We start from the raw sequence: 23889 nt of genomic DNA, 5'->3' as shown, positions 1-23889 counted from the left end.
GTTACACTTCACCAGTAGGTGGCGACAAAGTTGTACGAAACACTTTAAAATAAAATAAATTAACCGATTTGTTACAAACTATTGAATTGAATTAATTTAATCTTTTGAATTTGTTTAATATTTATTTTTACAGTATACACTACACCAGCAGGTGGCAAGAAGTGTCTTTTCCTCTTCTGAGTGACTCACTAATTCATTCCAAGTCATTTGAAGTCATTCCTTCATTGATTTTCTGTTTGTTTTTGTTATTGATTTGGTTTTCTTTTTTGTTCGGTACTTTACAATTGTCTTTTTGTGTTCAGATGTAATTAACATTTATTTTTTATTCTAGTTTGTTCAAATTTGTGTGTCCACTCCTAGTTTGTCCTGTTTGTTTCACTTCAAGCTATATTAGATACATTAAGTCAAGGTGTTTTCATTCAGCCAGATACAAATGAAAAGCAATCAAAACGGGGACCCAAAAATGTGACAGCTGATATTTAAGTCAGAGCAACAGAGAATCAAAAAAATATAAATCCATAAGGGCATTTCCACATACTCCCATCCTCTTGGTCTGAGAGTGCAGAAAAGAGCATAACATAGCGCATCATTAATAAAGCCTGGAAGTCACCTATCCCAGCTGTCACCTCTGATTAGAGTTTCACTCAGTCAGCCGTGGGCATGCTTCTACCCGAGAAAGCCCAAACCGGCCCTGCAGAAAGCCATGTGACCCCGGCTGCACATTCCCAAGCTGTTCATTCACAACAGAAACGCTACCTTACATTGTGCTGGCGGGACGCCTGCAGTCCATGTGCTGTCAAAAGTGTCTAGCGTATCCCTCTGGTGTTGTCTGGCCATTTTAGACCAAAAATAAATCATTTTTCTTTCTTTTTCAGAATGGTGTGAAACTTGGTAACTTTAGCAACACCACAAATTTGTGAAACACGCAAAAAAGTCACATTACATTTACAGAAATATTTCCTAAATGATGTTTAACAGAAAGGAATTTTTCACAGTAATTCTTATAATATATTTTCTTCTGGAGAAAGTCTTATTTGTTTTATTTTGGCTAGAAGAAAAACAGATTTTAATTTTTAAAATAATTTTAAGTTCAATATTATTAGCCCTCTTAAGCAATATTTTTTCAATTGTCTACCGCAGCGGTTCCCAAACTTTCAGACTGCGACCCCCAAAATAACAATGCCACTAACTCGCGATCCCGAATAATCTCTGAGGTGGTTATAAATGTACAAACCTTGCACACAACGGCACACACATACCAATAGGCTCAAGTCTATTCATCGTGTAATTTTGAAGAACGCCCCTCGGAGACCATCCTCAATGTTCAGTTGTGACCTGTGTTTATTTTTAATGTACGTAAAGGTGTCAGAAAGTTTAACCTGGTGCCATAAAATCAATGTGTCTTTAATATAACGTAATAACTCCAGGGGTCACAAAAAATTAAAAGGCTGATGGCTTTTTATTTGCATGTTGTTTTTTTAATATAACTTTTAACTACTATTAAGTGAATTTGATTTGGAAATCACTCCAGAACAAACCACTGTTATACAATGACAAATGTCACTTTAAGCTGAATACTAGTATTTAGTAAAATATTATATTCTGTCATCATGGCAAAGATAAAATAAATCAGTTATTAGAATTGAGTTATTAAAATTATTATGTTTAGAAATGTGTTGAAAAAAATCTTCTTTCCTTTAAACAGAAATTGGGTGGAAAAATATACAAGGAAGCTTCAACAATATGTTGTTTGTGGTAAAAAACAAAACAAAAGTAAAGCAATGTTGGGTGGTACAATATACAAATTTATCAAGATGCAAATAGGTTTGACTGTAATCATGATGTAAATCCTGACAATCAATGTTTAATTATTTATTAAATAAACTAAAATTAAGTGACCACCTTTAAATTCTCACAATTTATTACTTTGTGAAAAAACCCTTTTTTTTCAAGATTTATTTTTGGCATTTTTGCCTTTTTTTGACAGGACAGTAGTTTTACAGAAAGTGAAGTGGGAGAAAGAGTTTATTACGCCAACTAACTTGTCATTTCTAAAGGGAAAGTTCACCCAAAAATGAGTATTTACTCACTATTTACCCAACCTTGAGTGGTTCCAAACTTTATAAGCTTCCTATATCTGTTGAACACAAAAGAAGATCTTTTAAAAAATGTTAGTAACCACTGACTTCCATAGTAAGAAAAACAAATACTATGGAAATAAATGCATACTGGGTTCTAACATTTTTCAAAATATCTTCTTTTGTGTTTAACAGAACAGTCTCAACTGGTGTGGATTGTGTGAAGATTGAGTAAAAGACTTTTCAGCTTTGGATGAACTATCCCTTTAAGGTAAAGGATTTACTTTTTAAGGAAAGTAACTAAGCGCTTTTGACAGTGTAGGTAAGGGTTTATATAAAATGCTAATGTTTGGTTTGTTCTATAAAGATCTGATAACATTACAAATTACTAACAAACAAACTTCGATTATTGATGTACCAATTGGTCTGTGGATCTCAGAAGTTTGCAACTGTATACCATTGGAGAAGATCACATATTCTTTGAGAGGAAAGAGTGAATTATTTAAAAAGATATGGAATCCATTTTTGAATTACATTAAAACAGTACCACATCATTTGATTTGACTAAATAGTTTTTCTCATTTTTTTAAAATATATTCTCAAATGATGTTTAACAGAGCAAGGACATTTTCACAGTATGTCTGATAATATTTTTTCTTCTGGAGAAAGTCTTGTTTGTTTTATTTCGACTAGAATAAAAGCAGCTTTTAGTTTTTTAAAAACCATTTTAAGGTCAAAATTATTAGCCCCTTAAGCTATATTTTTTCGATAGTCTGCAGAACAAACCTTGACAATAACTTGCCTAATTACCCTACCCTGCCTAGTTAACCTAATTACCCTAGTTAAGCCTTTTAATGTCACTTTAAGCTGTATAAAAGTTTCTTTAAAAATATCTAGTTAAATGTTATTTACTGTCATCATGGCAAAAATAAAAGAAATCAGTTATTAGAAATGAGTTATTAAAACTATTATGTTTAGAAATGTGTCATAAAAATCTCTCCGTTAAACAGATATTGGGGGAAAAAATAAACAGGGGGTTAATAATTCAGGTGGGATAATAATTCTGATTGCTACTGTATCTGTTTTAATTTTATTTGTTTATTTTTATATACTGTGTTTGTATGTTTACTTTAGTTTGTTTGTTAATTAGTTGCGATGTTCTGTACTGTTGACTTTTGAAAAAGCTAATAAAAATCAATAATAAAAAAATCTACTTCAAATTTCTATAAAAATGTTGCCAATTATAGCACTTATAATTGGTCAAAATAATAAATGATTTATTTTCTTGTCATTGAAAATCATGGTTATTCAAACAACTACTGATTTCTTAACTCCTCTGAAGTTCAAATCAATATAAACATATCTTAAAAACATGACATCTTTGTTATTTATTGTAAATATTTATTGCATATTATATCAATTTATATATAAATAGGCTCAGTCCGGACTCCAACCAGAGACTCTCTTGCTGTGAGGTCACCATGCTAAACACTGAGCAGCCCAAAATACAGTACCTTCATTAAAACACACACACACACATGACTATTAACTAAACAACATCAGAGGGTTACCATACAGAAAACCAGACATCTACAAAAAAGTCACAACATTTGAGATTTGTCCGACTAAAGTTCCAAAAACTCTGCATTTCATGAACACTTTGGCTAGTAAGAATAAAGAGCTAACAAAGTAACTGAATCTCTCAAGCGTATATAATCTCAGCCAGATTATTTACATATTTCCATAAATTCATTCACTTCCCCTAAAAGTAGCAGACGAAAGCTGATGAAATGAAACTGACAGTCCAATTACAACTGAGATGAACATCAAGTGGATCTCCTCACAAAAAGTCCTGTGGCACATCATGCTGATGGCATCAAATTCACATCATTTCCATATTCATTCACGTGATACAGTATTTTCAAGAATATCTTAAAGTTGATCGTTACATCTAGTCCAAATGTTAAGGTATACAGCCTATAGATGTACATAGATTCATCAGTTCAGTTTTGGAGCATAACCATGAAAACGGTGATTAATAATAAGAGATCATTTGCATGTCCATTAGCTGTTTTTAGTTTCATTCCCAAATGACAGTCAAGCTTCAATGATGCATTCTATATAATTACACTTCTCTATATCACAGGCAATTATCTCACACGAGTGGGTTTAGATGTACTGCAGTTTAAGCCAGAGCGCTGTTTTATAGAGTGAAGATAGTCAAACACATAATTTACTATCATTAAGGCACTTAGTATCGTGTTTTATATTATTACTATGCATGAGACAAACAGAACGGTTGTAGCAGGCTGGTCAGTGTGATCTAATGATGCTGGAGAAATCTTCCTGGTTATTGCTGGATCTCTTTTTATTTTTTTAATTGTTTGCGATGTATGAATGTAGAATATGAATCATAAATCTTAAATAGCACAATGGCTTTGCACATATGAAAAAGGTTATATCAGATATATCAGTGCCAAAAGTTTGGAATGAGGTGTGTGTTAACCTATCCTATCCTAATCCTATTGATTATCCTGTACCGATGAATCCTTCCATATTTTTACTGAGTGATGATTCTGCGCTAAAACCAAGCTATAGAGAGCTATTTGTCTGGCTGGCTTTCCTCCACATAACTTGGACATGTACAAATGGTTGGTACAACTTCAGGACATTATAATGTTGGAATTATCCACAGCTCCAGTGAACTTGGTACAAATGCGTACATTAAAGATCTTGATTTGTCAGCTGCTGACAAAATCTCCATGTTTAGTGCACAAAGCAATGATCAGGACTCTCTATATTACAGGACTTTCTATATTGTATTCTATTGATCTCTCATTCTTGATGTTGTACTTTTGTTTTTCTGTTAACTTTTATTCATTGGATACCCCAGTTTAAAGAGAGCGCAGAGGAGAGGGGTGGGGGTAGTTGAATTTATATACACTCACCGGCCACTTTATTAGGTACACATTACTAGCACCAGGTTGAACCCGCTTTTGCTTTCAGAACTGCCTTAATCCTTCGTGGCATAGATTCAACAAGGTACTGGAAATAATCCTCAGAGATTTTGGTCGATATTCACATGATAGCATCACGCAGTTGCTGCAGATTTGACTGCTGCACATCCAGGATGCAAAGCTTTCATGTTGTTGACACCAAATTCTGACCCTACCATCCGAATGTCACTGCAGTAATCGAGACTCATCAGACTAGACAACGTTTTTCCAATTTTCTGTTGTCCAATTTTGGTGAGCCTGTGCGAACTGTAGCCTCAGTTTCCTGTTTTTAGCTGACAGGAGTAGCACCCGGTGTGGTCTTCTGCTGCTGTATCCCATCCGCTTCAAGGATTAATGTGTTTACTGTTGTCTTTCTATTAGATTGAACCAGTTTGGCCATTCTCCTCTGACCTCTGGCATCAACAAGGCATTTGTGCCCACAGAACTGCCCCTCACTGGATATTTTCTCTTTTTCTGACCATTCTCTGTAAACCCTACAAATGGTTGTGCTTGAAAATCCCAGTAGATCAGCAGTTTCTTAAATACTTAGACCAGCCAGTCTGGCAACAAACATGCCACGTTTAAAGTCACTTAAATCACCTTTCTTCACCATTCTGATGCTCAGTTTAAACTGCAGCAGATCGTTTTGACCATGTCTACATGCCTAAATGCACTGAGTTGCTGCCATGTGATTGGCTGATTAGAAAATTGCGTTAATGAGCAGTTTGTGTACCTAATAAAGTGACCGGTGAGTGTTATTTCAGCCTGTATGCTTTGTTAATAATATTAATATTAATAATAATAATAATAATAATAATAATAATAGTGGTAAATGTAATAAGTTCATAATAGTTAATAATCATACAATCAGTTTATTGTCAAAACAGTTCCAAAACATACTAAAATATTACAATTTATACATATAAAACAGAAGTGTCAATTGAAATTTCAATTTTGTTCAAAGTTGGGGTGAATTTAATGTTTTTCTGAAAGTCTCTTCTGCTAAGGCTGCATTTATTGAAATGAAAACACAAATAAAACAATAATATTATGAAATATTATTTACATTTAAAACTGTTTTCTTTGTGAACCAATGATTCAAAGCTGAATTTTCATTACTTCTTACCATTTTAATATGCTAAGTTGGTGGTCAATAACCTATCGATATTATAATTATTATTAGCATTATTATTTATACTATTATGATTGATATTAATTCAATATAATTATGTTTAGGATTCTTTTAAAAAACACAGGAACAGTATCATTTCTGTATCCTTGTAAACCTCTTTACAGTACATTTAAAAGCCCTTTTTGATCAGTGTAATGCATGTTTTCCAAACAAAATGATTGATTTAAAAAGATCTTAATGACCTGAACGGTAATGTATACTGAATCAAGCACTAAACTACAATTTAAGTCTTATACTATTTGTTATGCCTTTTCCATTACAGGTATATAATTGCTATGTACACATAAAGCAGGCATCATTATGTCTGTCCGTGTTTCTGTGTGTTTCCACCTTCTCATCCATTAACAATAAGCTGGCTGATGTGTGTCGGCATTGTGTAGAGGATGAGGGCGAGGAAGAGCCCCAGGATAACCAGAATGATCAAAGCAATGATGTACTTCTTGTACTTCTTCCAGATGAAGAACACAAAAGTCTTCATGGGGTTCACAAACCAGTTGAAGGATGTCTTGGGACGGCTTAAGGAGACAAAAACATATTTATATAGCACATTTATAAAAATCACAATAATTACAGTCAAAGGGTTCATGAACTTAGAATTACACATTGACAATCTGGGGGTCAACTTTTTTGATAATGTTAGTTTTTGTAATACATGCTTCAGTGAATCAAATGTATGTGTTTATTGAAAATACATCTAATTTATTAATAAAATGTATTTGAGTTTTCAGTGTTTTGTGGGATGTATTGTGTGATCTGACCTATGCAGCGTCCGATTAGTTACTTCTGAGGTTACTGTAAGTCGAACTATGCATCTAATATGACTTAAAAAAAACAGTTTTGTTGTCTATCGTTGCTCTAGATCTGCTGGTTTCAGACTGTTAAATGAGATTTTTCTTGAAGACTGATTGGCGTGATTATGCATTCACAATGGTATGTACCATTATAGGGGTGGTCAAAAGTATATTTATATTATTCATTAGATTTTTTAAATTAATTTTAATTATTAACATTATTATTTAAAATACAAAGCAGAGAAAAAAAAGTTTCAGAACTCAAAACTTTTTTGTTCATCTAAAAACAGATAATACTGAAGCCAATCTGCCAATGCAACAGGTTGTGAAGGTGCCTCTTTATTATGTAATCGTGTGTCTAAACTCGGCCTTAACTATAGAAGCCAAGTCTCTTTAGCTCCGCCCACTAATTCATTGATTTAAGTTGATTTACACAGCAGCTCTACACTGAGCTCTATTTGCCTAGACTGTGAAAAAGACTGGGTTCAACATGATTCTTTAATGTTGTCCCAACAGAAATCAATTAAGGTGATTTAATTGTTTTTACAAATTTAAGTGGATTGAACATAAAACAATTAAGCTGTCTCAAAAAACTCAAGAATTGTGTTGATTCAGCTCATTTTAAATAAATAGTTTGAACAAGCAGCAAAAAACATTTATTTAAGTGTACTTATGCTAGGTATATTATTTTTTGTGAAGAAATTGTGTAACAGTGTATACAAGCTTTGTGATTGACTACTTCCTCATTAACAAATCTTTCTGTTGCTTAGTTACGTACCCTGTCAATCATCATGTCACATTATCCACATTTCTTCCATATTTAATTCCCTACCATATTGGTGATTCAGCAGCATCTTAATCTACCATTTGCAGGGTTTTCATGCAGAGAAATCTCATTAGGCATTTGCATAATTATTATCATTCAGATGTTAATGACCAAACTTGTCTTTATAAAAGTTCACATTGTCGTTGCAGATGAAATATAATGTAGAACATCTAAAATAAATATTTTTAATTGGGAAGATATTTATTAACAACCATTTAAACATCTTACCAAAGCCTCTCCACTGAATCGTTGATCTTGTGTGTCGGCCATATTTGTCATTTGTTAACACTTTTACCCATGTTTTTAGTTCTAAACAAATTCACATCCAACACGCAATGTATTGTGGATAATATAAGCAGTTATAGTACGCACAGATCTGCATTTCAATTTCTAATAGTCAATCATCTCGGTAACTATGGAATACTCATTTCAATGTACCATGATTTGGGACATAATAACTATATTTTCGAATATTATTTAGGATGGATAGTATGCTCATTGAAACACTGTAACAGTCTTTGAATTGATTTCCTTCTGAGTCCAACATTACGAAAAAGTTTAAAAAGAAAGCCCCTTCACTGAATCTTCGATCTCGCACGTCAGCCATGTTTGTAGTTTGCTAACGCTTTTTACCTATGTTTGTAGTTATAAGCAAATTCACATCCAATACGCAATGTGTTGTGGGAAATATTAGCGGTTAGAGTACGTACGGATCTGCATTTCGAATTTGTAACGGAAATAGTCAATCATCCCAGTAACTATGGAATACTCATTTCAACGTACCATGATTTGGGACATAATAGTTTTATTTTCGAATATTATTTAGGATGAATAGTACGCGAATTGAAAACACTGTAACAATCTTTGATTTGATTTCCTTCTGAGTCCAACATTACGAAAAACTTTAATGAAGTTCCAAACTGCATAAGTAAAAACATGAACATTTGTTTGCTTTATTTGACTATTTTGCCTAAGTCGACGCTGAAATTCTTGTTGTTCGTTTTTTACTATTTTTTACACTTTAATTTACAATGTTCAGTTCAGAGGAATTTAAAAGTCCTTTGTTTGAACTGCTTAACATTTGTCGAAAACAGGACTTGTTTTTGACAGCTAATCTATTTAAACTAATAGTTAACAGACAGAATCAAAAGCTGAAATTAAGCAAAAGGTAACGGAACAGTTACTTGAGTTTAATGTTCTTCCCATGCCAAATAGTCCAAAAACAGGTTTGTGGTTTGTAACAACAGACTGAAGAGTTTTTTTTTTTTTTTTTCACTTTCGTCAATTGGTGAAGTTTGTTTCTCGCCAGAGAGAGACTCAGAGCCACACCCATGTATTACTACATCTAACCAATGGCTGTCTAAAGGGATTTACAAGCCAAAGTTACACTTGTTTCAAACTCTTGTTTTGGTCTGATTTTATTATGAGATTTCAACAGCTCTTTCTTTGCCTCAAATATACTTATCTCCTTACTTTGGTTTGTCGAGAGGCTCAGGTTCTTTGCGTGCTTTTCCTACAGGGTTCTTTTCAGCTTCCTCAGGGGTCACAAGGTGAAACTCTGCCTCTACTTTACCCTGAAACCACAAAAACAAAAGAAAAATGATGAGTTTACCTTTAAAAAGTAACCATTTGTGTTACCATTTAAGCACTTGTACCATTAAGAGGAAGGTGTTCCCGCTGTTGTCCACAAACTGTAGATCTTCCGGTTTCATTTGGCTTCGTTTGCTTGACTTCTTTTTCTTCTTCTTCTTGTTTTTCTTCTCTTGCTCAGCCTCCCTCTCCTCTCTCTCGATGTCCTCTTGGCTCTTCAGTTTGATGAGTGGCCACCAGCCCTTCATCCTCTTGCTGCGAAAGATGGAGAAGCGAGGGCCAGCCTTGTCTTTGGCCATTTTGACACTGCATTGCTCTGAAGTTTTCACCGCACGGACCATATCACTAAGACGCAACTCTATGGATCCTAAGCCACAAGAATTTAATGAATTTGTGTTTTTTTCATAGACTATACATAGATTCCATGTACGAACTACAGTTGACTAGTAAAGCCACTAACCCAAAAAGTCATTGGAGCCGATGCGGTCATAATCCCAGACCTGCAGCACCAGAACAGCCGGCTGGCGAAACTCAGTCTCCTCAAGGGCGAACAGAGACTCCTTCTTCTTGTAAATGACCTCCTTCTCCGTGGGAAGATAGTCAAAATGGAAGACAAAGCGCCAGTTAAAGTTGCCTTCACCAGTCAGGGAATTGAAATGCACATCCGTCTCCTGTTTCTCATCTTCCAGACCTTTAATCCAGCTGGTGAACATATAAACCAAACGTTATATTTCCCTGATATATCCATACATGATATATTCAAACAAATATTGTCATTTTAATAGTACTAACCTAGTCAAAAAATGACTTTTGCTGTTTATTTAAACTAATTATTTAAGGGTGCTTTCACATCTGTAGTTCGGTTCATTTGGTCAGAACCAAAAATACATTGAAGCATTTTTCTGCAGTTTTTGTGTCCTTTTCATACCACACTGATTGCTTTGGTCCAAACCAGTTGAAAAGAACCAAAATACAGTCATGTGACAAAATCCACATCACTCATTGGCCAGATGTTATTGAATGTATTTCCTAAACTGCTTTTCGATTGGTCAGAATTATTGTGCAAGAAAATGCCAGTTGAACTCCCGCAAGTAAACAAACCGGCAGACACAATATGACGCTTTTTATTATGGAGGGACGACAGCGCTGGCTGATTGTATCCCCGGTCATAGTATACTATATAGTTTTTATAAATCACTTGAGACAAACTATACATTTCGAGAATGAAAATCGTTAAAAATCGAAAATTTTTGGTAGCCCAAATATTTTTCCTCCACCCCGCGCATCGGACTACAGCAGTTGGACTAATCACTTTAGACACTTCAGTAGTTGGACTATCACTTTAGCAGTTGGACATATCCCTGTTCATAGTATATTACATAGTTTTTGTAAATCACTTTAGACAAACTATACATTTCGAGAATGAAGCGCGGCTGCGGCTGGAAAATAATGTTTTAATGCATTGCAAACGGCGAAGGCGCATCGCAAGTCACTTCAGGAGGAGACGTGAATTAATTTAGCTAAACTGCGACATGGTCATCTTCTGAAAATACTACCAATGATCCATCAGGTAATGTTTTCCCTCTCTCTCACTCTGTTTAAAATTGTTGGTAACCCAAATATTTCTCCTCCACCCCAGCGCATCGGACTACAGCAGTTGGACTAATCACTTTAGACAAACTATACATTTCGAAAATGAAGCGCAGCTGCGGCTGGAAAACAATGTTTTAATGCATTGCAAACATCGAAGGTGCATCGCAAGTCACTTCAGGAGGAGACGTGAATTAATTTAGCTAAACTGCGACATGGTCATCTTCTGAAAATATTACCAATGATCCATCAGGTAATGTTTTCCCTCTCTCTCACTCTGTTTCAAATTGTTGGTAGCCCAAATATTTTTCCTCCACACCCCATAAGATGGGACAGCGCATCGGACTACAGCAGTTGGACCAGTCCAAAAAAAGACGCAGTACTTTTTGCGGTTGGGTCTGTTTTAGTTCCGATCATGTCCTTACCACAAACTAACCACTCCAGGGATTGCTTGAAAAGCATACCGAGTCCACCTCTTTAAGGAGGTCTTAGTACACTTTTTTGATCCACTTTTGATGCGCAGTTGAGTGCGATTGCTACATTCACACCTGCCCAAATGAACCGCACCAGGAGGGAAAACGAACTCTAGTGTGATTCAACCAAACTAAATAGGACAGATGTAAAAACACCCTAAAACGACCTGAAAAATCACAATTCTTAAGATTTTTTTTGGGACAAGCTAATTGTTTTATGTTGAATTTGTAAAAACAATTAAGTTAAATTAATCAATTTGTGTTGGAACAACATAAAGAAACTGTGTGGAACTCTTCATTTTTTACAGTGCATAATTATTTGAATATATATATATATATATATATATATATATATATATATATATATATATATATATATATATATATATATATATATATATATATATATATATATATATAGTTGAAGGCAAATTTGTTTGAAATCTGTTTTCTTTTTCAAATATTTCCCAAGTGATGTTTAACAGAGCAAGGACATTTTCACAGTATTTCCTATAACATTTTTTCTTTTGGGGAAAGTCTTTTTTTTTGTTTGTTTGACTGGAATATATATTTTTTAAATAATCATTTTAAGGTCAATATTATTAAACCCCTTAAGATTTGTTTATGATTGGCTACAAATCCAATCACAGTTGTAAAATGATTTGCCTAATTAACCAAACTTACCAAGTTAACCTAATTAAACTAGTTAAGTCTATAAATTCTACTTTAAGCTGACTAATAGTATCTTGCAAAATAATTGGAGAAATATTATGTACTGTCATCAAGGCAAAGACAAAGAAATTAGCTATTTGAAATGAGTCATAAATAAAGAATTGTGTTGAAAAATGTGTTGAAAGATCTCTCGACTAAAAAGCACTGATTAAAAAGCACTTGGGAAGTATTTCAAAAAGAATTAAAATGTATTTACATGCATTATATTATATTTATTATCCAATATTGAATGTTGTAATTGAATTTTTTAAATGCCAATGAAAGAGATGTAAAATCTTAAAATATTATCTGGCTATTCAATTTCTTGTTTATTCTGACCCTTTAACATAGATGTCACTTGAAGGCTCTCCAGTGAAAGGGTTGACATCATCCAGCACGACATCATCAGTATTCCAGATGATCACACGTAGCTCATAACTAGACACATGGGGATAAATACTCTCTCATTACACAAATGCAGCACATCAGCAAGATGCCAATTAAAAAGACCAGACTGATTATGTTCTTTTGTGTTAAAAAAAAGAAAATTAGTTAGTCTTTCTAGTGACATTGCATGACTTTTAAAAAAGTTCACTGTATCGCTTCATTATAATAGGTGAAATAATCTTGATTACCTCTCTGGAAGTCTAGGTTTGATATTAACAGGTGGTGGTGGAGGAACATCCACAGGAAACATGTCAATCCACATGTGCACATAACCCTGTCATACAAAAGACACACAGAGAAACATGACTTTATAAACATAAGATGTTTACTTGCTTATGTACTTATGAACTCCCATTTTTAGGTATAAATAGTGCTAGTAGTGTGTTCACATTAAAAACAGAAAGAAAAGCACGTTAAATACCCAAATGATGCACTTACATAACCTGATAAAAATGAAGTGTGAAATATGGGGCACATTACGCACTCAAGTGAATTATGCAGTGAAGGAGGCGGGGCTTTCAGGCTCTGTTCATGAATGACAAAATAACCTTAAAAAGTTCATTTGCTTGTCAGATTGCATGGGTCATAAGGTGATTGAATATTTAATATTTTCTTGTGAAGACAGTCCCATATTTCACTTCTATTTTTAGTGTCCCATCATATGAAAATCTGTGTGTTTTTTCTGTATTTCACAATTCTTAGTAGATGATTGCTAGTAGAAGTCTTTTGTCTCACAATATTGTCTAATCAATGTCAGCCAATCTTGTCGTAGTATATTTTAAAGTACAAAATTATCATCCAATCACTTTTTCATATTGTTTAAGCTGCAGTTAGTGAAGGCAAGACCTGTGGCATCAGACATCAGATTTCAGATTTCAAGAACTGGGAAATGTACAAGTTAGACGAAGAGCAAATTTACTATAGTTATGACAAGATTTAAAAAATGAATAACCATTAGAATGTATGCTGACAGAATCAGTACAAATTAAAATATCAAATATTGTACCTCATTTTTTCACTGAATAAGTGTTTTAAAAGCAGAATGTCATATAGCACGCTACATTTACCCCTGGAAAGACATTCAGTACAAAAAAAATAGTAGGTTAGAGGACATAAAAATTGCAATACACAGTATAGAACAGTGTTTTGAACTATATTCTAAATATATCTATTCCAATGAATAGATATATTTATTATCTTATTATTTCAAAATAAAATTATAAAAAATTAAATTTAAAAAATATCTAAAAAATAAAATATAAAACATACATTTTCTTTAAATTAAACAAAATAGAAAACAAAAATTAATTAAAATAACATATAAGATCTAAAACAATAAAAATGAAACAAAAGGAAAGGCAAGGAAAGGCAAGGAAAGGAAAGGCAAGGCAAGGCAAGGCAAGGCAAGGCAAGGCAAGGCAAGGCAAGGCAAGGCAAGGCAAGGAAAGGAAAGGAAAGGAAAGGAAAGGAAAGAACAAAACAAAACAAAGCTAAATGAATTGAATCAAAACGAAATTAATCAAAACAAAACAAACAAAGGAAACAACAATACAAAAGATACAAAACAAATTAATCAAAACAAACAAACAAACAAAGAAAATACAAAACAAAACAAAACAAACAAAGAATAAACAAAACAAAACAAAACAAAGAAAAAAAACAAAAAAAAACAAAACAAACAAAACAAAACAAAACAAAACAAAACAAAACAAACAAAACAAAACAAAACAAAACAATAGAAAACAAAACAAAACAAAAGAATAGAAAACAAAAGAATAGAAAACAAAAGAATAGAAAGCAAAAGAATAGAAAACAAAAACAAAAACACAAACAAAACGAAACACGAAACAAAACACGAAACAAAACACGAAACAAAACAAAACAAAACAAAACAAAACAAAACAAAACAAAACAAAACAAAACAAAACAAAACAAAACAAAACAAAACAAAACAAAACAAAAAACAAACAAAAAACAAACAAAATGAAGCTAAATGAATTGAATCGAAACAAAATGAAGCAAAGCAAAACAAAACAAAAGAAAAAAATAAACAAAACAAAACAAAACAAAAGAATAGAAAACAAAACTAAACACGAAACAAAACGAAACACAAACAAAACAAAGGAAAACAAAAGAAAAAACATCTAAAACAAAAAGAAGGCTGTGACTAATGATGCTCTTCAGCAGCTGTGTGTGTTGTGATGGAGTCTGACCTGAGGGAGGCCTGGCTTCTCCGCGTTGAGCAGTGAGCGAACTTCCACATGCTCAGGAACCAGAGGACAGGCACCTTCGCAGAACTCTCTCATCTCCTTCCAGCGCTGAAGGACACTCAGAGCTTTGTGCTCATCCAGCTCTGCGTAGTCCTCCTCTGTCTTCTTATTCTTCTTCAGCAACTCTACAGCATATATATTCATATTCATGTATGTCTCACATAAGATAAAGTACATCATACATGATGTTTCATCAGAAGCATTTTTAATACACACACATGTTGGCTTTGGTGGTTTATGAGGACTCTCCATTAGCATAATGTATTTTATGCTGTAAAAAATGCTTATTATTTGTTCTTACCCTACTGTATCCCTACCCCTAAACCCAACCCTCACAGCAGTTTTCAATTAAAAGGACTCAAGGGATGACTTAATATACCACTTGAACATCTTAATACCCATGTCACATACAAGTTTGTGTCCTCAGAAAACTCCAAAGCCAGCACACACACAGCATGTCGCAGTTGCTGCAAATTTGTCGGCTACACATCTATGATGCGAATTTCCATTCCACCACATCCCAAAGGTGGTCTATTGGATTGAGTACTTGTGACTGTGGAGGCCATTTGAGTACAGTGAACTCATTGTCATGTTCAAGAAACCAGTCTGAGAAGATTCGCACTTTATGACATGTCACGTTATCCTCCTGGAAGTCGCCATCAGAAGATGGGTACACTGTGGTCATAAAGAGATGGACATGGACAGCAACGATACTCAGGTAGGCTGTGGGATTGACACGATGCTCAGTTGGTACTAATGGGCCCAAAGTGTGCCAAGAAATTATCCCCACACCATTACACCACCAGCAGCAGCCAGAACTGTTGATACAAGGCAGGATGGATCCTGATGGCATCCGAATGTCGTAGCAGAAATTGAGACTCATCAGACCAGGCGATGTTTTTTCAAATTCCTATTGCCCAATTTTGGTGAGCCTGTCGAATTGTAGCTTCAGGGCCATTCTCTATAAACTCTAGAGATGGTTGTGCATGAAAGTCCCAGTAGATCAGCAGTTTCTGAAATACTCAGACCAGCCCGTCTGGCACCAACAACCATGCCACGTTCAAAGTCACTTAAATCACTTTCCTTCCCCATTCTGATGCTCGGTTTGAACTGCAGCAGATCGTCTTGACCATGTCTACATGCCTAAATGCATTGATATATATCATTTATATATATTATCATATATTTCTATATCATTTGAAGCGGATTATAGTGGGCTATGGAACAACACAGATTATTGTCTAAGGACAATATTGAACACCTTTTGATCCACTTTAAATATAGACTAGTGTGTATGTGTGTATACCCCTTTATTGGGTGCATCATGTTAGTAATGTATACATCATGCAAGTACTGTATAATATTGGCAACATCTGACTATGTTGTGCCTAAATCCATTGAGTTGTTTCAGTGTAAATAACTGATTAGATATTAAATATTTGCATTAATGAACAGCTGAGCTAGGGTACCAAATTAAATGTCTGCTGCATATATAATAGAATAATAAATATATAATAACATAAATAAAAAATTGTTTTCTGTTGAGTAGTTTAAAAAGGCAAATGTCATGGGTGAATATCATGAAAAGGATGTGAATAAGTTTTTTTACAGCTCCTGTATCTCTGTTTTGAGCAAAACTCAACTTCTTTCAGAAAACAGAACACAAAATTACTTTTCGTTTTACATGAAGGCACTTCCTAACCATTATTTTAAAAGTATAAAATAGCACTTCTACCCTCTGGAAAAGCCTCGTTTGGAACTCTGAAGATCTTGTTGAGCACTTTAACTTCAGACTCTCGGTACTCCGGAGAAGGAATCCCATTTTTGCGACAGAGCTCCAATAATATCGCAGTGGGCTTCTTGGCATCTCTCCATTTATTATAGCCATCCCTGAAATCACAAGACAGCTTAATCTGATTTAACCTGTGGAGTCAAATGAAAATCAGGCCACAAAACTGCTTGATTTGTCTCAGTCTCTTAAAACGTCGCAGCTGCAAACAATCAGTCTAGAGCTCTGGAAAATGAGCAATTGATGAGCTTTTAGAAATTTCAGAAACTGACGAAGATAATAATGACAGCGACAGTAGTGGTCACGACAAAGATAATAGCCCTAATCATCATTTTAATCATTATCAGCACCATCATCACAATCATTACCCACTTATCATAATGAAGGGCCAGGCCACACCCGGCACGGTGGCGGCTGAAGAAACGGTTCTCCAGGTCCACGCGAGTTTTGCCAATCAGGTCATCAGAGCCCACGAGGTCATGGTCAAACACATACAGCGTGAGCTCTGTCTCCAGAGGGAAGGACACAGTCAGCTCGAACACTCTGTGGGAAGACCAGGATATAGTACTGTCAGTGATGTAGAGTAATGAATTATAAATACTCAAATTACTGTAATTAAGTAGTTTTCATCAGGATTTGTACTTTACAGTTCACTACTTTATGTTTATTATCATACTAAGTTTTGTGGTGTCTACTATTTGTTTTGTGAACAGATGGCACTTACTCTCCGAACACTGGGTTCAGCTGTTTAGGGATGTAGCGCTCTTTGCTGTCCATTTGCTGCTGACCAACTTTCACCACCACATAGGGGTCTGCCTTTCCATTTGGGTCTGTGGGAGCCAGATTGGTTGCCTTTCAGTTCACAAGAAAAAAAAAAGTTCAAATACAGACAAACGCACAGAAAATATCAATAATAATGGTTACATTTATTTTGATAGTCCCCTTAAGACATTCTTTTGATTATAAGTGACTTGTCAAAAACATGTCAACTAACTCTCATTCAAGAATTCACCCTAAGCTGATGATTGATAATTAAGCGTATTTGGCATGCTGTCCTGGGAGAGAGAACTGAGCTCAAAAGATTCTTGAGCCTGGGGCTCCAACCCATTTGAAAGGTGAGAGGGGAGATTGAGCTCAGGTGGATCTCTAAAGCTCCCCTGCTATTAGTAATATACAGTTGAAGCCAGAATTATTAGCCCCCCTTTGAATGTTTTTTCTTTTTTAAATATTTTCCAATTGATGTTTAACAGAGAAAGGAAATTTTCACAGTATGTCTGATAATATTTTTTCTTCTGGAGAAAGTCTTATTTGTTTTATTTTGGCTAAAATAAAAATAGTTTTTAATTTTTTAAAATCCATTTTAAGGTCAAAATTATTAGCCCCTTTAAGCTATATGTTTTTTCGATAGTCTACAGAACAAACCATCATTATACAATAATTTGCCTAATTACCCTAACCTGCCTAGTTAACCTAATTAACCTAGTTAAGCCTTTAAATGTCACTTTAAGCTGTATAGAAGTATCTAGAAAAATATCTAGTCAAATATTATTTACTGTCATCATGGCAAAGATAAAATAAATCAGTTATTAGAGATTAGGTATTAAAACTATTATGTTTAGAAATATGTTTAAAAAATCTTCTCTCCGTTAAACAGAAATTGGGGAAAAATAAACAGGGGGTCTAATAATTCTGACTTCAACTGTATTATGAATTGCTGCGGAAATATACTGCTGTCTAGAGCTTGTCTAAAGTGCCAATTTGGTCTGTTCAATTCACCTATGTTGCATGTCTTTGGACTGTGGGAGGAAACCGGGGAAACCCCATGTGAGCACAGGGAGAAAATGTAAACTCCACACAGAAACATCGGCTAGCTTGATAAGCACTTGAACCAGTGACTTTCTTGCTATGAGACTACAGTGCTACACACTGGGCCGCCGTGCCACCCTATCAAGAAAGAAAGGAGCAGTAGGCGTGTAAGGGGAGATTCATCAAAACGAAGATACTGATGTAATATATTCTGGTTATTTATGGTGAGTTAAGAATTGAATGATTGGTGGATCGTGTATTTGCTAATGCTAGACCAACCGTGTTCAATCATAAGAACGCAATCCTGTCGAAATTAGTTTATAAATAAACTACACATTTTAAAAGTCTGTTAGGTTAAGGTTAGTAGATGTACGCATGTACTTGCAAATTTACCTAAAGTCAGTGAAATATCTGTTGAGGGATCATAGGTGTAGAAATTTACTATTAAGTTACTAAAAAAAAGGGAGCATCAAAATGAAAAATGCTACCAGAAACTATACATACAGGGCTTTTTAAGTTAAAAATGTTAGATTTGTTGCAAAACAGGTCATCACGGTTGCACAGTGGGTAGCACGATCACCTCACAGCAAGAAGGTTGCTGGATCGAGCCCCGGCAGTGTGAGTTGGCATTTCTGTGTGGAGGTTGTATGTTCTCCCTGTGTTCGCGTGGGTTCACTCCAGGTGCTCCGGTTTCCCCCTTAGTCCAAACACATGCAGTACAGGTGAATTTGGTAAGCTAAATTGTTCTTAGTGTATGTGTGTGAATGAGCGTATATGGGTGTTTCCCAGTGATGGGTTGCAGCTGGAAGGACATCCGCTGCACACAACATATGCCAGATAAGTTGGCGGTTCATTCCACTGTGGCAACCCCTGATTAATAAAGGGACTAAGCCGAAAAGAAAATGAATGAATGAATGTTGCAAATCATTAAGAACAGAAGTAGCATTGTTGTCATTACATTTCACTGATTGGTTTTGTTTTATGCGTTATTTCTATTGATATTATTAACTTCAGTTTTTGATATTTATAGTAATTTGATATTTAATAATATGCTTTCTACTGTTATGCATGTTGTTTTTGTTTTCTTATTTATGTACTTTGACTTGTCCACCCAGTACATTTACATGTGAACACGAGCACGCACGCACATACACACACCTACAAGTATCCGTTTTTTTTGTTTCTTCAATCCCTGCTTTTTGTTTTTCTCTCTCTCTGTTTGTATGTGTTTTAATGTAATTTGTGTAATAAAAAATATATATAGAATTAGCAACAGCCATTTTAGTATTGTCATGTATATCTGAAATAAAAAAGGAAATATACCGGAAATATAAAATTTTCAGTGTAAATTAAAACTACATGAGGTATGATTATATTTAGGAAAAGGTGCAGGTTAATACTTGCTTGTTACAACTCGATGACTTTAAATATTTTTAAATGCTACAGGGTGTTGCTTTGTGGTTACAAAAGTATTGTGAGTGGTTGCTATGCTGTTCTTGGTGGTTACTTGTTTGCTAGGGTGTTGAAAGTGGTTTCTAAGACAGCTGCCTGCCCTTATAAATGATAGAAAACAAACATCCTGCCTTTATTCAGATTCAAAGACAATCATTTTGGTTGCTAGTGGAGTCTAAATGGTTGCTATGGCGTGACTAGGATGTTGTCTTTAAAGTATTATTGGCAGTTAACAGCCCAGCTTTATGTATCTACAATATTCTGGTTTAAAGATCTTATTAATTCATTCATTTACCTTCAGCTTAGTCCCTTATTAATCAGGGGTCACCACAGCGGAATGAACTACCAACTATTCCGGCAAATATTTTATGCAGCTGTTGCCCTTCCAGACGCAACCCAACACTGGGAAACACCCATACACTCTCACATTCACACACACCTTCATTCACTACTGGTCAATTTAGTTCATCCAATTCACCTATAGCGCATGTCTTTGGACTGTGGGGGAAACCGGAGCACCCGGAGGAAATCCATGCCAACACAGGAAGAACATGCAAACTCCACACAGAAATGCCTACTGGACCAGCTGGGACTCTGATTCAGAGATCTGATCCATACAATTTGTTTACAATAAACAATCATTTTTACAATTTATACAATAAAAGTCTATGCGGTGGGTTTCTAGGGTGACGTAACTAGTTGCTAGGGTATGGTTACAAAGTTAAAAAGTCATCATTTATTGGCTGCTCTCTTGACAGAGTAAAATGAGACCAGCCACAAGTCTCTACAACTGTTTGACATGGAGGTATGAGCTCAAAAACTGTGGTCCAATGTCAAGTCAAGGGGAGATTTTAGTATTATTATTTTCCGAAAACTGTACATCGGATCAATTAGAAAAGATATAGCAAGCCAAGTTAGAATTGTCTGAAGTTCTGATGAGAGTTTGGTTGTTATAGCTTGAGAGGCGTAAGAGGAGATACACTTCCAAATATGTATTTTCATTCCTTATAAGTACGTAATGTGCATATTTAAAATAGAACTGTAAAACATGCATATTTTTATACCCACTTTTACAACGTACACCCTCACAAGGACTTTGATAGGTGCATTTTTGGGAATCCCGTTAGTGATCTGACAGTCTGCGTCCTCGTCTTCAGGAGCAATGGGATATATCAGAAACGATCCCTGCAACGAAGCACAGCTGTGGTTTAACCTCTAATCCACAGCTTCCTTCATGCATCCTGTCACACTGTTGATCTAAGGCATGAGAGCTCGCGCATCTTACCTTATATTTACCCATATATCTCGAACTTTCATCTTCCTCTTCATCTTCCAGACTAGATTTGCCTTTGTAGATAGGAAATATGTGCAACCAGTCCATGAACTGACTGAAGTCGTTTTCCAGTTCAAACTTGTAAAGCTGAAGGAACGCAATTAAAAATGCACAAAAAGCATCAGAAATGAATTCTGGAATTTGCTTTAAGAGTCGAAGTGCTGTAAACACAAATAAATTGAAAAGTAGCAGTTTATAGAACATTTTCTAACCTGTAAGGTGCAAATGTTCTTCCTTTTTGGAGCAGGAGAATCTACTTCAGTCACACCTTCATCATCCTCTGCCTCCAGTGCAGACATGGTCAGCGGAGCCCCATCTGAGACATTAAACTCATGCTTTCTAATACATTCAGTCAAGTCTTCTTAATTAATATAGCACTTTATACAATACATATTGTTTCAATATAGTGCCATTATTCAGGTAAAGACAACTTAGTGTTGATTCATTTCAATTCAGCTATAAAGAGGTCTGCAGAAGAAAGTTAGTTAATTAAAGTTAGTTAGTTAGTTAATTAACAATATAGCAGTGTTAATTTGGCTAAATTTGTTTTGTGTTTCAATTCATCTTTATCCTTATGCTTACCTTTAAGTTAACTTTATTTACACCAATTACCTCAAATTCAAGTCCTGGAGGGCCACAGCTCTGCATAGTTTAGCTCCAACCACCTCCGACTCACACCTGCTTAATAGTCTCTAGTAGTCTTGAACACTTTGATTAATTGGATCAGTTGTGTTTGATTAGGGTTGGAGCAAAACTTTGGTCCTCCAGGAATCGAGTTTGAGACCTATGATCTACACACTTTCACAGGAAAGTCAATAGGTTTTTGCTTTATTATATTTGCGTGTTTTGTTTTGTAATGAGCTTGATGATTAATTTTTAAGCATGGCTAAATTGTTTAAAGTTTTGAAGCCTCAATTTTTCCATGTCGGCCTAATTTGTTGTAATGATCACAGTTTAATCATGCTAACATGTATAATACCTCCATCCTGTCCATCTTCCAAGTCATCCTCTTTCTCTTCCTGAAAAAGAAAGGCAACAAACAAGACTTTTATGTTGAAAAAAATAAAACGCAATCTTGGTGCCATGTTTAAGAAAAATATATTGATAAATAATTAATAATTAAAATAAAATGATATTAATAAAGTCATATAAAAGCATATTTTGAGAACAGTCAAAATTACGAGATTTTTCTAACTCTAAATAAGCATTTAAAAAACTTAATTCTCATAACATTAAAATTATTCACATATTTCTACAACTTTATTCTTGTATTACTGCAAATTCATTCTCATAATTTTGACTTTATTGTCTAAATATTATAATTTTTTCACAAAATCTTTAACTAAAATAGTAATGCACACTGAAAAAAGAAATCCCCTTAGAAATTATTAGTAGATTTCACAATTAATTACAAGGTAAATCTAATTAATTAAGCATAAAATGTTGAATGACTGAAATTGAGAAATGTAAATAATCTTAATTATACAATATCATAATTACTATTTTACTTACAACTTCAATAAACAATTGGTAATAAAATCAGTATTAAATATTTTTTAGTATAAGTGTTCACCTGCTTTTCCAGTTCAGCCAAAGACGCATAATATTTAGACCACCAATCAAGCTCCTCCTTTTCAGGTGGCTCCTCCTCTAACTCCTCCTCCTTTTTGATCACCTTCTTGATTGGAGACTGAAAAAAACAAACACTGTACATTAAAATATAAACATTCACTCACTCTAATGTCAAATTAAACCGGTGTGTATTTAAAGGGGACCTATTATGCCGCTTTTTACAGAATGTAAATAAGTCTCTGATGTCTTCAGAGGGTGTATGTGAAGTTTCAGTTAAAAAAAACACACATATTTTATGTTTTATAACTATTTGAATCTATCCCTTTTAGGCTTTGATCCATATTGTGCCATTTTGGTGACTGTCACTTTAAATTTAAATGAGAGTGTGCTCCCAGCCCTATGTGTCCCCTGCATGTGCCCTCGTTTTCCCCTTATTTTTCTGATTATACTTTTGTTATATCCTACTCAAATGTATATAATAATTGTAACTCTTGTTGTTGTTGCAATAAATAAATAAATATTTTGCTATAAATAAATGCTATGTGATCCATCATCATGCAGCAAACTACGAGCCCCGAAGTCTTCAACTCCACCCTGTTTTCATCTCCACCCCCGCTTACGCTCAGCTAATCTCGTTGATAGCCAGCTGCAGCTGTGCTTCATGTCATACGCACCTACAGTCACTAATGGGCGGGCTTTCCCCCTCTGATGACAGGTATAAAGGCAGAATGCCAATCAAAGTGTTTCTGCAGGCTGTTTTTATAAAGTGTGATTATAAAAAATAAAAGTAATACATTTTTACCAATAGAAGCTGGTTATATTCACAAACTGTTGCCACAAAACTGTGTTTAACCCCCTTATAAAAGTGATTTTTGCAAAATAGGTTCCCTTTAATTTGCAAACAAGCCTGCACAGCACGCAAACACAGATTTTTAACAACCAAACGCACACACTTATGATTGAACGCGTCCCA

At 34.7% G+C, this 23889-nt stretch overlaps 1 protein-coding gene across 1 annotated transcript in view; it reads right to left on the bottom strand.

Moving 5' to 3' along the window:
* Nucleotides 1-3458: 3458 nt before the first annotated feature.
* fer1l4 (fer-1 like family member 4) overlaps nucleotides 3459-23889 on the bottom strand; it is a 67816-nt gene continuing 47385 nt past the window's right edge. The window contains exons 32-46 of the mRNA XM_056467878.1: nucleotides 22918-23034; nucleotides 22324-22363; nucleotides 21557-21660; nucleotides 21297-21431; nucleotides 21080-21196; nucleotides 17478-17605; nucleotides 17126-17296; nucleotides 16700-16854; nucleotides 14908-15089; nucleotides 12883-12968; nucleotides 12587-12685; nucleotides 9934-10175; nucleotides 9539-9840; nucleotides 9357-9457; nucleotides 3459-6781 (exon numbers count right to left, since the gene is read on the bottom strand). Of these exons, the coding sequence (XP_056323853.1) occupies nucleotides 6601-6781; nucleotides 9357-9457; nucleotides 9539-9840; nucleotides 9934-10175; nucleotides 12587-12685; nucleotides 12883-12968; nucleotides 14908-15089; nucleotides 16700-16854; nucleotides 17126-17296; nucleotides 17478-17605; nucleotides 21080-21196; nucleotides 21297-21431; nucleotides 21557-21660; nucleotides 22324-22363; nucleotides 22918-23034 (2160 nt within the window). The 3' untranslated portion in view covers nucleotides 3459-6600. The remainder of the gene's footprint in view (nucleotides 6782-9356; nucleotides 9458-9538; nucleotides 9841-9933; nucleotides 10176-12586; nucleotides 12686-12882; nucleotides 12969-14907; nucleotides 15090-16699; nucleotides 16855-17125; nucleotides 17297-17477; nucleotides 17606-21079; nucleotides 21197-21296; nucleotides 21432-21556; nucleotides 21661-22323; nucleotides 22364-22917; nucleotides 23035-23889) is intronic.

The sequence above is a fragment of the Danio aesculapii genome, chromosome 11 (assembly GCF_903798145.1).
Source record: "Danio aesculapii chromosome 11, fDanAes4.1, whole genome shotgun sequence".
Taxonomy (NCBI): Eukaryota; Metazoa; Chordata; class Actinopteri; order Cypriniformes; family Danionidae; genus Danio; species Danio aesculapii.
The sequence above is the reverse complement of the archived record's forward strand: the minus strand, read 5'-3'. Positions and strand labels throughout refer to the sequence as shown.